General features: G+C 37.5%; 1 protein-coding gene across 9 annotated transcripts in view; it reads right to left on the bottom strand.

Moving 5' to 3' along the window:
• INPP4B (inositol polyphosphate-4-phosphatase type II B) overlaps positions 1-13,339 on the bottom strand; it is a 342,885-nt gene that overhangs the window by 59,527 nt on the left and 270,019 nt on the right. For 8 of the 9 annotated variants that reach the window (XM_052816168.1, XM_052816131.1, XM_052816150.1 and 5 more), the window contains one exon: positions 7,643-7,787. In XM_052816168.1, the coding sequence (XP_052672128.1) occupies positions 7,643-7,787 (145 nt within the window). The remainder of the gene's footprint in view (positions 1-7,642; positions 7,788-13,339) is intronic. The other variant, XM_052816159.1, reaches the window with a different exon arrangement.

A 13,339-nucleotide genomic window follows, 5' to 3' on the forward strand; every position in this document is an offset into this window, starting at 1 on the left:
CAAAGAATACAGAGCTTTACTTACATACGTATTTTGCTTTGTAGAAAAAAAAAAAAATTGTAAGTTTGTAGGAAACCTTACCCTAATGACTGAGGAAGGATAAATTATTTTATTATAGAATATAAATAGAATTGTACTTGCCAAAAGGAAAGAAGATAAGACTATACCCTCGTGTGATTAAGTTATCAATAACAATCATCTACTCCTTGCTCACACTGAAAATTCTTGTTCACAATTAGTAAGGATGTTCAGTCCCCAGAAGGTGGAGCTAGTTAGCAAATCTAGGAGAGGGATTGCATTGTTTCTTGAAAACAAAGTATTTATGAATGGACTAGTATATTCTCATGTTTATCCTTTTATTTTAAAGCAAGTTTAGTGTGTTAAGATCAAAATAAGAGGAGTATCACAGACTGAGGTCTCGGAAAAGACAACTCTAGAAAAAAAAATCTATATAGCTGCTCAATCTTTGGTCTGTTAAAATCGCTATATGTCACTTGTTATGCAGGATGTTCTGTTGCAAATACTCCAGCAAGAATATAAATCAGGGTCATTCATTAACAATGCACAAAGCTCCAAATATCCATCAGAAGCACTTACTTATAGCAAATACTGCAGCTTTTAAGTTGCTCCTTGAAACTGAAAAGCACTGCGAAACTGAAGTTTATGAAACAAAAAAAAGCATTGTGTTTTGAAGCTTACAAGTAAGTTCAGTAGAATGTAGAAAATAAAATTGTCTTGTATGCAAGGGATAAATATAGAAGATTAACAAAATTCATAGAGAGATATTATTTTTAAAGGGAGCTTTAAAATCCTGCTCTAAATTCAGGTTTAGATTATCCTGATCTAACTTGCCACAACATTGGTGATATGTGAGGATACTGCTTGGTTACGAGCTACGCATGGTTACACATCTAAAAGAGTTTGGAGAGAGGTGCAAGATGCCCTACAACTCCTCCCTCATGAGAAAACTGGCAGTAAGCTCAGAATCAGTTGTTGCTGTAGAGAAGATGCGGGGGGGCCAACCGCGGCTCAGGGCCTCCGCTCCTACAGAGACCGATGATAGCTTTGTAGAATCACTTAGGGAAGGGAATAGTACAAATTATTGCTTTTGTGTTTAACACATTCAAGGATTTACACACGTTGACACTTCAGGTGTCAAATTTCTTTTAAGTTAAAATTGCAAGATTTGCATCCTCAACGCAGCGGAAAATCCTTTGAAAAAGACTGAAGAATTAACTGATTGAGCAAACATCTCAGAAAAGACATTAGGAACAAGAACAGAAGCAACAAGGAGACTACAGGATGACTGTCAGGTCGCTAAAATGACAAGGGTAGCCTGTCCTGTTTGGAATGTTTAGCATCCAAACAAAAGAGTCAAAGCCTCCTGATTAAGCAAGGAAACTCAATTAAAAAAATTGTGCTCGTCAGCTGTTGGAAAGGAAACTAAAACAAGGCATAAAAGCCAAACACATTAAAATGGAAAATGGAAGGATGAAATTAAAAGAAGTAGCATCACTACTATGCAGTTAGTGTAAGATTAAAACAACAGACTGTGCAGCAAAGCACTGAGTAAATACTCCACTTCCATTGCTAACAGAGAGTTGTGGAAGTAGAGTTTATGACAGGATTTGCCCTTTGGTTGCTGGAAAATGCCCTTCAGTCCCATGTTCTCTTAATCAACACGTCTGCACAGGCAAATGACCTGCTTAGCACCCAACTAGTCATTTCTACATGCTAATATTCAAGTTGCAATATGTCAAACTGCATGTTAAATTTGATAAAGCTTGGCAGAAAAGCAAGCTCCTGCTCTTTTCAAAGTCAGGCTCATTGAAGTGCTTATTAAAATGTGCTGGTAATCAAACAGGAAAAGCCCTAAGGCTTTGGAATAGCACTCCTATCTCCTTTTGCCCTGGTAACACAGGAAAAAGCCAATTCTGTCACCGCTGTCTGCACCACCTAAAAATCAGTGGAAATCTTTGATGGCTTCAAGTCACCTCAAAATTTAAATGGTTTGAAGTTAAAAACTAAACATGGAATTAAAAGCAAGAAGAATGCATAATGTCATACTCTTAAAGGAACAGAGGGCCCTACGGACGTGTGGTAATGAACGTAATAGCAGCTACCCACGACTTAACTTTTCACTGTAGCTAATCACTTATTCCCTTACTACCTGAACATACAAATAATCCATGATACAATTGAAATAATAAAGGTTAAACAATGTAAATGAGTTGTCTTGATATCAAAAAATGAACATTAGACAAACTCTGTCTTAAGGAAAAGGGCAAGCAAAACAAACCAACCAACACAAAACAGCAGCAAACCCCTCAAAAACAGGTAGCGCAAACAGCATGAAACAATTAACCCACAGAGTCTGAATTTACTCAGCTAGGATAGGAACATTCTTCTGATTTATTTTTTTTAAAGGGAGGTTTAAAAGCTGACTTAGTAGAGTTCATGTATTCAACTGTGCACGAGAAAAAGGTCAGCTTCCTACTTCTTCATCTTGCTGCTCAGCTCTTGGAGCTCAGTTTAACTCTAGTATGAGGGCTAGGCTCTTTGACAAAGGATGAGGTTTTGTGCTCATAACTCTGCAGCATTTCTCACAGGAACACCAAAACCCTGCATAAGTCTTCCTGGTATTTCTGCAGTTAATATAATAGCAGTCTACTTAGCACAGTTTGGGTGTCCAGAAAACAATTTTGAATTCTTGGGAATTTATTATTCCATTGTAGCCATCTGAGATTTTCTACACTGTCACATGGATTAAGAGTGAAAATGGAAACCATCTAATCATACATATACAAGTGTCTCAGCAGCTTTAGTCACAATGGAAACAGAAAAAGAAGGCAATCGCAATAACAGACATGAAGCTAACGAAATCTAATATACTCAAAACATAGGAGTAATGGATAAACCTTGCTCTAGAAGTGTTGTGCAACTAAATATTCTGATGTCTTGTTTAAAAAATAGTTTGTTGATTTAGTTAAATAGTCTTCCTTTCCATTACACATTTTTAAGCTTCCATCAATAGCCGAACTACTTATAGTACTGCTGAAGGGGTTGTCTTATATGCTGCACTACATATAGCCCAGTTAAGGACCCTACCAAAAAGAGAAGGATGATACAAAAGTGAGAGGAAAAAGAAAAAAATGTGCAGAAACAGAGCTGATGCAAAAATAAGCTTAAGAGAACAGGAAAGAAGAATGTGAGGAAAAGGAAGGGAAGAAAAAGGTTTTCAGAACTGTTTTTGTTTCCTCAAAATAAAAAACATCTGCTACTCAAGCGAACAATGACCAAGGGAGAATTTTTCATCTTCCCGACTAAATGATAACTTACAGTAAAACCTCTTCTCCTGAAGATGCAAACAAAACCAGAACATGGTTTTAGTTCACATTTCTATCAGTATTGCATTGGGAGGGATGCACTGAAAGGATGCAGTGCCCATCCCTAGGGCACTGAAAGACAGAAAGGTTTAAGGAGTCCCCATCAGGTATCAGATTATTTGAGAAAAATTAACCCACATATGCCTGTAGCAACGTGGCTATGAATAGAGGTTTTCCTTCATTCCAGCTAGGAAATATGGCACCATTCCCCAGGTGCTCTTTGCTGCCTACGCTGAAGGTTACCATTGGCCCATTCATCTGCCCAGCAGCATAGTTTACAGTTCCGTAATTCACTTCAGGCAAAATCCAGGTGCAATCACACTGCCAACTTAAATTTTCTTGAAATAATGTGGTGGATTTTGTATGTAGCAAATTAGGGAGTACTCACACAGAGCCAGCAGAGGAATGCCTGGGTGATAGTTCTGATGGTGTGGTACAAGGAGCAGATGAAAACAACAGCTTCTTTTAGCAGCACAGCTAAGCATGGAGATCTGTCAGGGGCTGTGTAAGCATAAAAGCAAACTACTGTGTTTCACTGGCACCTCTAATGCTGCAGGACAGGCTTTCACATTCTGTCTCCCATGGAAAATGAAAAGGCAGAAATAAAAAGAATTTAATGTTGTCAAGTAGTTCTCCAAGGCAAACCAGCCTAGAGTTAAAAGAATAAAATACCCCCTCTCCTTTAAAATCCATCTACTCTTCCTGATTTATCCTGCAGAGAAATCATAATCCTGCAACTGATGAAACCATAGCATGTTACCTTGGTAACTGATAACTCAAATTCAGTCTTAAGAATACACTCAAAGGTCAGACTGCATGAAAAGTTAGGCTTAAGAGGGTATAATTCATGTTGAAAGGTAAGTACGAGAAAAGAGTGCCACCGAGATTTCTGATTACAAAGATTCCATACAATAAATATAAGCATGAAGAATAAGATCACACAATGTCAACACTGAAACTGCAAATATAAACCTATCTTGGAAAGCTCTGAATATACGTTATGACAACATCTATAGTTATAGGAATATGCTACTGCATCAAACTATTGTTGTAACATTTTCTACCATCTAAAAAAAACGTGCATGCATTCTTTGACATCTTCTTCATTGTTATATGCTAGAAAAAAAATTGCATTAAGCCAGTCAGGTTCACTAATATAAGCAAACATTTCATCCCATACTTTAAGGCATACTTTTTAATGTTTTGGTCAAAACCCTGGGTATTCCCCATTTTTCTTACAAACAGCAGCACAACTTTTCTTAGGATCAAGTCCAGCACTGAAGCAGTTCCAAATTCAGAGATCTATCTGTGCCCATACATTTGCAGTGTTAATGAAACATGTTATGCTCAAATTATGGCATAATATATAATTGCAAGATACAGCAAGCTTTTCACATATGCAATGTTTGTGAATTGTATGTAGCATAAAATTCTGTAAGTTTAGAAATGTATCTATGGGTGTAAACACTGTATGATTTTATATCTAGGAAAAAGTTATGAACCCATACAACCAGGCTTCAAATATAAAATGGAGCGGAATTAAGGCAGAATTTATAAGCCTATACTTAGAATCTCAACCTCTATGTAGGTGCTTCATGGTGCATCCTCAGGGCTTCATGTCAAACTTCAGAGAGGGAGTTGCAGAAAAAAAATCCACATATAAAACCATACTCTCATAGAGAAGTCAAGCATGAAAAATTCTGGCCCCAAAGGCAATGGTTTTGAAAACCATTAGGCAACCAACTCTGGCACACACCTGGATGGTTCTTCAGAAAGCTCCATCTTTTAAGTTAGTCCTATAAAAGAAAGCAATTTTAAAAGGTCTCATTTCTACATGACCTTGAAAGTCCTATAAGCTGTCAAAGGCACTGCATGATGCTCTCGTGAAAACATCATTAGGAAATGATGTCTTCCTCAAAAAGTAGGATGTGAAAACAATGCGATCTGTCCCACAAATCTCCTGCCGTTTCCATGTGATGGGGTGTTGCAGAACACTCAGCACAACTCAGCAGAAGGACTGACTGCTCTCACAGAAGGGAACTTGTACTTATTCAAGGGAAATAAGGAAGGCCCTAAATGAGGGAGAGAGAAGAATTCATTCCAGTGTCATAACATCTTGATATTTTTTGTGTCCTTGGCCTGTCAGCTCCAGAAGACAACTCCTCAGCTAAATGAAACACATCTATAATATTCTAACCACTACAATTATCATTATTGTTTAGCAAGAGGTACCTTTCATTCTATTTGATGACTGCTTATTATACTACTTAAAAGAAAGTAACTTTTAAGTTTTATTGGCTTTGTGAGCTAAAAGCTCTAACCAATATTTCATTTTCCTGTGTAGGGCGTGAGCCTGAATCAAAGCTAAGAGCACACTTTTTTATAACTACCATGAAAGACTCAAATGGACTGGTTAAATACATTTCATGGCTTATACAGAATAATAGAGGACATGTTCAGGGGGTTGAAGAGAGTGGAGGAAAATCTGTAAACATTCATGTTGCTAAGCATGTCAGAAAGCATCCAGAAAGAATTATCCTAAATCATTACTTTTTTCAGACTGGGGAGGGAGGGGGAAATGTGAAGTTTTGTTCCATAACTATGGAATACAGATAAAAACCAGTACATGCATGTCTGTGTACACACACACAAATGCACTGCAGTAACTTGGGGGAAGTTTGGGTGAAAGCGTACTACTACTTTACCTGCAAAACATTTCTAATAGACATACTGTATTTCTGCTAACAATAGCAGAAAAGCTTGTTAGCACCAGGGGGAAGAGACGGGCATTAGGCACAAGAACAAATATTCGATTTTATCTTTTAATCAAAATCAGTATGCTTTGGTTTGCTTTCTAAAGATTCTTTCAAGCTGACAAGTACACCTACCTCACTGTTGCATATTTGTACCTTCTTATCCGAAAAAGGTCTGAAAAATGTAGAAAGCTAATTGTGTTGATACTTTGCACATGCAAGCCTTCACTAGAGAACAAAGATGATACCATCTATCTCTCTAACATTATAGGGATATACTTGCCTGGTAGACAGAAACTCAGAGAGGCAAACAGATAAGAAATACTCTGGTCTCTGGACTACTCATACAAAAACAAGTCCAACACATCTGGCACTGAAAACAAGTATTCCAGGATGCCAGCACAAATCTCTCATACTGGTAAAAATGCTGACATTGCAGCTGCATTAAAAATCAATACTACAACCAAAATCTGTTGCACGAAACTCACCAGTACTAAACAAATGATATACAGCTGAAAAAATAGTTTTAATTCTTGTTATGTAAGAAATTACAAATGAGTTCTAATAACTTTAAAACCCTTGATATAAAATCATGTCATTAAAACCTGGGGGAAGGTAAGAACATGTAAGGGAAAATATAGGATAAAATACACAATTAAAAAAAACCCCATAATTATACAAAGCTCCATCAAATAAAGTGTTTGTGGTGGTTTTGTTGTTTTGTGGGGGTTTTTTGTTTGTTTGTTTGTTTAACTGAAGAGTGGCACAAGGGTTGGTTCTGATTTACTTATATTTGCACTACTACCACTATCACTAACGAGCTGTTTCATTTGTTGCAACACACTTGCACATCAGAAACTCTTGTCAGACTTATGAAGCAGATATAATCTATGCTTAGCGAAAGCAACAATGAATATAGCCATAGGAGATCAGAAGATTTGGTGACAAGGACCTGCTGTGGACAGTTTTCGTCGCATCATCTCATGGAATCACTCTACTTCTCCTTCAGTATTGACACAGTTTGACGACTGTATTCAGGGGAAAATGAATTTTAGCAAGTCAGAAAACAAAACTTAGTATATCACTTCAGAAAAGTGGAGGGATTTACAGGAGAATGACACTGAAACAATGTTCACCTTTCATTACAAGTTTCCTATGGAGTAAGACACACTCCTCTCTTTTTCTTTGTCAAAATGGTATATTCAAGTAAAATTTAAAATAAATTAAACTACATCAGCCATCAAAGGAAAACATTGTGGTTTCAAAAGGTTTTCATTGTAGCACAAAACATTGAGCACGGCAAGCAGTTTGAGCACACAGTGGAGCTCTAATTTGATAAATAGCCTTCCATCATTCAAGGCTACAACTGTGCAAAACCTTGCTATCGGCACTCTCATCAAAGATAATATTAACTCTTCTGTATATGATTTTTCTGTGACTTTTTCCATTTTTATTTTTATTTACTCTAGTCAATGATTAAAAAAAAAAAGCAAGGTTGCTTACCACCTGTATGCAACACATTGCAATCTGCTGCTGAAGGGTCATTTTCACCCTCTTTAATGTTGCTGACACTGTCTTTTTCAAGCAGTCTGTCCACCATGGCAATGACGCAGTTTAAACTCTTTCCCACATTGGCCCACACCCTGTCCTGAAAAGAGCATAATTATCACTGCACATTACTGAAGAAGGGGAAAAAAAAAAAAAAAAAAAGACAATACTAACTTCTTATTAACATCTTAAAGAGGAGACAGAGACATGCAAATTGCTAGAAATATTACTAGACATATTAGGTGTCAGCATATTACCATTTTTCAGCCTACTACCAACTTAAGCTTTTTTCACAGAGTTTTTTTCTTGCAGTGTAAACGACTGAACTAAAACTGGTTGGGTTTTTAGACACTGGAAAACATGTGTGCTTCAAACTCTACATGAAAATGCATGTGAAATTTCAGGTCCAATCACAAGGAACTAAGTGGTTTGTCTATTTGAAATAATACAGTAAGAACGTAGACATTCAAAGCCTTGCCAAATCAAATCTCGTGTACAACTGCCGGTTTTGCCACAGTACTTCACAACCTCTTTTTGATAATTTAACATACCCTCTATTTTATTACATCAGTTACTCTGTTAAAGCAAATGTAAAATTAAAGGACTAGAATCAGAAACTTGCTGTCATGAGATGTTTATTACGTAACAATTTCAGATTCGTTCTTCACCTCTCACACAAACAGCAACCATCACACTTAACTGAGTTTATGATAAATATGAGAATTACAGAAGTAATAGAGTGCTAGAAGAAATTCTGCACAAGCAGAGAACAAAAAAGATAATGTGGCGTGAAGGAAAGAGCTGTTATGGAACAGAGCTACAGGAAGGGTCCTTCAGGTGCTGGATGCTGCAGAAATCGAAGCTCTTGCACCTACTATTGTGGGGCTGAATAAGAAAAAGGAAAAAACCAAGCCATACAAGAAGTGAGGCTGTACACAAGGCTAGCAAGCAGACTAAAACCAAAACATAACAAACCCACCAAAAAACCCCATGTACATGTTTTAATTGCTGAGTCATTCTGAAACTAATGCAGAGCAACCAGAGTTTGCTTGAGGGTTAAAAATGGGAAAATAATATCACTGCTCTTCTTTCTACTTAATGATATAATAGCCAGAAGCATTATGTATACATCAGGCCTTGAGGTGTAAAAATGGATTTGCAAAAGACAAGAGAGAGGCTTAAAGAACACTGAAAACTCAGAGAAATACCACAGTTCCATATAAGCGGTAACACTTGGAAGTTGGGTGAAGGCAAAGTTAGAACTACTAGTAAGGCAAACATTTAATGTAAGATTTATTTTACTTATAGGCCGCTATCCTGACTAGAGGGATCCGATCTTTCCCTGTTCCCTCCACTTGAGGGCACACCCTGTGACAAGTGGGCATCCTGCCCTGAAGGACATGACATGGGCCTGCAGACAGCAGCGTGTACTTGCTCAGTCTGGACAGCAACACAGATCCTCTCCTCCGGCTCCCCAAACCTGATTCCTGGAAAGATCTTGTAGGGCTGCCTTAAGGACAAGTGAGTATCTAGTGTTATATGTGGATGTAAAAACTATGGATTGATGTTCTCCCTAGGTAAACCCATGCCTTAACCATACTATAAAAAAGGTATTGTTGATTTACAAGAGGCAAGAAGCTGGTCACTCTCATGCAGAACTGCATTTAACCCCCAAATTATTTTTTTAAAGCACTGCATGTACAGTGCAACAAGTGGAAATATCTGCACCTCTATGTGTGAAACAAACCATTAGACACATGACTGACTCTCCGATAGCCACATACGTAGAAACAATTTAAAGCCAAAAACACAGGACAGGTATAGATTCCTTCGAAAGTTTCATCCTGCATGTACCTCAAGCGTTCCTGAAAAACATTTAGAATATGGGTGAAATGAGTGATTTCCGCCACCCACAAGTATTTTTGGGAAAAGGATTCTATGAAGAGCAATGAAATACTACAAATAGTAAAAATTTTGGCCCCAAATAGCTGCAAGTTTTACTACAGAGTAGCAGGGAACTTCAAGCCTTCTAGTCACCGAAGTTGCTGAGGTATATGAACTCAAGTTTCTCAGCGTGGCTGCAGCAACGTAATTTCCCTTTCCTCCCTCTGCTGGGGGAGTTTAATCCCAACACAGATTGTTAAACTCTTAAGGAGCATCTGGAGTTATTGCACAAGCAACACAAATATGATCCCTTGTTTCATTTAGGAAAGAATACTTTCCTCTTTTCAAACCAACTATTAACCCAGCTTTGAGATGATGTCTATACAATATTCACATAAACATTCCCCGAGGGTTTAGAAGCAAAATTCAAAAACATCTGTTGACAAGAAGCTCACTCTTATTATCACATATCTGGCTTTTTACCTATGGGCAAGTGAGAGGGAGCAAGGGCCTGTCCCACAGCTCTTTTTCTCCACACAGGAGGTTCTTGGGATTAGAAGCTATCATTATAGGCAGAGAGAAAAAATAGATGTATCTATTGTTCATTGCAACGTTATTCCGTCTGCACCAAAAATGGCCACATTTTTCCAAGAGGGCTGCTGAAATTCTGCAGTTTGGTAAGAACAATTCTTGAGTAAAAATGCAGTTTCCAGTCAATGAAAATCAAGTGACTCCCTATTACGCTCCATGAGAAGAAATCCATCCATTTCACATTCTTTGTCATCCCTTACTATTCCCATAACATTTTCCTGTAGCCTAGCACATTTTCCACCCACCTTTCACCTTCTTAAACAGTCTATTTTCAATTTGCATAAGAACTACCTCACAAGTGATCATTTTGCAGCATGTGCCAGGTTAAAGGACAAAATACACCCAATAAGCATTCTTATAAGCCCTCTGTGTGAAGTGAGGGATCAGAAGAAATTAAGTCTTATTTCTTGATATACTGAAGAACTAAGACCCTAGATTCCTAAGCAGGATGCTTCTCCCCAATACCAGTTTTCCTACCAGTTGCTGTGGAGCTAATTGAATGGTAAGTTTACTGCTGTGGTGTGAAATAAGAGAAACAAGGCCTCTGGCTCCCTCTCATTACTGCTTCTTTAAGCTCGAAAGTCAAGCAATGACAGGGAAGGTGGAAATGTGTAACAGAGCTTGACCCCGCTGGGACAAGTCAGACTGGGACAAGGCAATGACACACTGACATCTACTTCTTCCAAATTTCAGAAGCCATTTAGGACATCAAGGAGTCCCAGCACATGTGGCTAGGTGTTGCTAGTTAGAAATGGCCATAGTTGCACTTCTCTTGCTGCTTCTGCTGTGGCATTGGCAGGCATGCATGCGTACTCATAATGATCTCCACGAAAAGCTAGGCCTTGGCATCACAGAAAGCTGGGCACTTTTCTTAGGACATTTAAAAATGAACCTGTAAAATAATTCTTTTTCATCCACCCAATTAAAAAAAAAAATGTAATTCATTTCCATCCACTCTGAAAGTATCATTAAAAGGCAATTCAACTCCCTCATTTCAGAGAGCAGGAGTAGAAAATATTTTTCTGTCATTGTACCTGACCGCATGTCTTCCTCCTAAGCACTGCTGGCCAGTGGAGTCCCAGAGGCTGCCTTTTTGTTTTTAAAGGATTCTCAGGCTTTCTAAATTCACTGCAGAGCTCCTCAGTCACCTCTTGTCCTTCTGTATATACCAGTACCATTGCGTGCTATACTTGTGCCAAGTATGACACAGCAACTGCATTCCCCAGTGCTCTGAAGATACTGTGTCTCCTTCACGTGGGCTGATAGCCATACATTACCTTAAGGCCCTTTTGAGATATGAGCATAGATAAAGCAATTATCTTCACTAATGTGCATGATTAACACCCTCTTGCGATGTGACAGTGCTTTGGAACGGAATATATATCACGCACAGTTCATTATTTCAGACCTGTGTCTGAGTACCATATCAGTATTTGTACATAACTTATTGGAAATGCCATTTTATCTGTTCTTTGTAGCTCCAACCACGCTAAGTAGTCAGTCAGAAATGTAGAGCAGAAACAGCTCCAAGTGGCAATGTGCCCACCTTTTCTTGTATTATACATGACAACATGCTTTGTTCCCTCCTGCAGGGAGGTTCTAGGATAGCAGAAGCAGCTGGCAAGAGAAGAGAATATCTACTCAGAGGCAATCTAAGACTCTGAAGTTAAATATTTTTCCTTCAACAGTAATGCTTTACTACTGCCTACGTGTAGTGCACCAATATAAATAGCTCAATCCATACCACTGTCAGTTACTCTGGGATGAATATTTGTACTTGACGTCAAAGAAGAGAGGTGCAACACAGTATTGCTGTTGAGAAGGCGGCTTTTTGGAAAACACTGGTCACTCAGTGAAAGGGCACCCTGCACAGTTAAGAAATTGGGAGTTATTCCTTAAAGATAAATTTAGATGCCAGGGAAGGGGGTGGATCTCACCTAGTTTTTAAACACTGCCTTGAATTCACTTTCATGATGGTCGTAAGGTAATGCAGTTGTTAGAAGTTGATGGAACAGGGTCAGCTTAAAGAGTTGCTGGATGTCACTGATTTAGATTTCAGGCAAAACTAAAATTGAAATTCTAATTGTAAAATGCAACTCTAGTGCTTGATAATAGTGGGGAAAGAAAAAAGCAACAAAGAAGGATATAGTACTGTGCATAAAAAGCAATGTACCTCAAAGTTCTTTCCTTTATAGTTGGCTTTCAGAGTAGATTAAGCATTTTTTTCAAATTTTAATCTCTCTCTTTTCATCATGCTAATGACAATTTAATCATTAAAACTTGCATTATTCATTATCTCCATTGACAGAAGGAACTGAAAAATAACAGAAGTCTAATCTTTCAAATTTAGAAAAAAACAAAATTTCTCTAAGATTTATACTCTTAAGTTTGACAGTGACTGGCTCAGTTTAACTCAGAAAATACTTAAATATATACTTAATTTTAATCAAGCAGATAATCTTACTAATTCAGCAGAAAAACAAAATAGATGCACTTTAAACTAATGTGCTTATATGTTTTAATAGATGAGGACCAAGCACCTGGCAGAATAAATTTAAAAAAAAAATCAATAATGAAATACAGTAAAGGTAGCTTCTCTGCAGGGACAGAAGTACTAAATTAAACCACAACTTGGACAAAAATGCCATTTTTCCAATGCAAAATTTCTCCCTTTTATCAAACCTATTGTGACATTTATTTTTCTGAATGTTTCAACAGCTGGAAACAAACATTTTGGCTTTCATTTCAAGAAAAGAAGAACCATTCTAGCCCCTCAGGTTGTTGAGAAAACATGAAGTGAAGTCAAGGCTCTAAAACCAGAAGACAAATAAAAGACTGACTGACTTATTTATTGTTTAAATCTCATGACTACTTAATGCATGGGGTTGGAGATAATTGTCTTTTCTCTAGAAGAAATATATTCTTCCCTTATTTGTGGTAGTAATAAAAATTACAGTTCAGGTGTAAGTAGTGCAGCTCACACAAGATATTAATTATTTACAATAGAGATTAATATACTGGCATCCTTTACATATATGAGAATACAGTGATGAACTGAAAGTATGAGCCTGAACTGAATAAAAATAGTTTCAGTTCAGGGTGTATGTAACAAAGAAGCAGTTCTGTTATGAACTCATCCATCAAAATAATTAATTTACAAAATCTCAGCCATCTAAA

The sequence above is a fragment of the Harpia harpyja genome, chromosome 2 (genome assembly GCF_026419915.1).
Source record: "Harpia harpyja isolate bHarHar1 chromosome 2, bHarHar1 primary haplotype, whole genome shotgun sequence".
Classification (NCBI taxonomy): Eukaryota; Metazoa; Chordata; class Aves; order Accipitriformes; family Accipitridae; genus Harpia; species Harpia harpyja.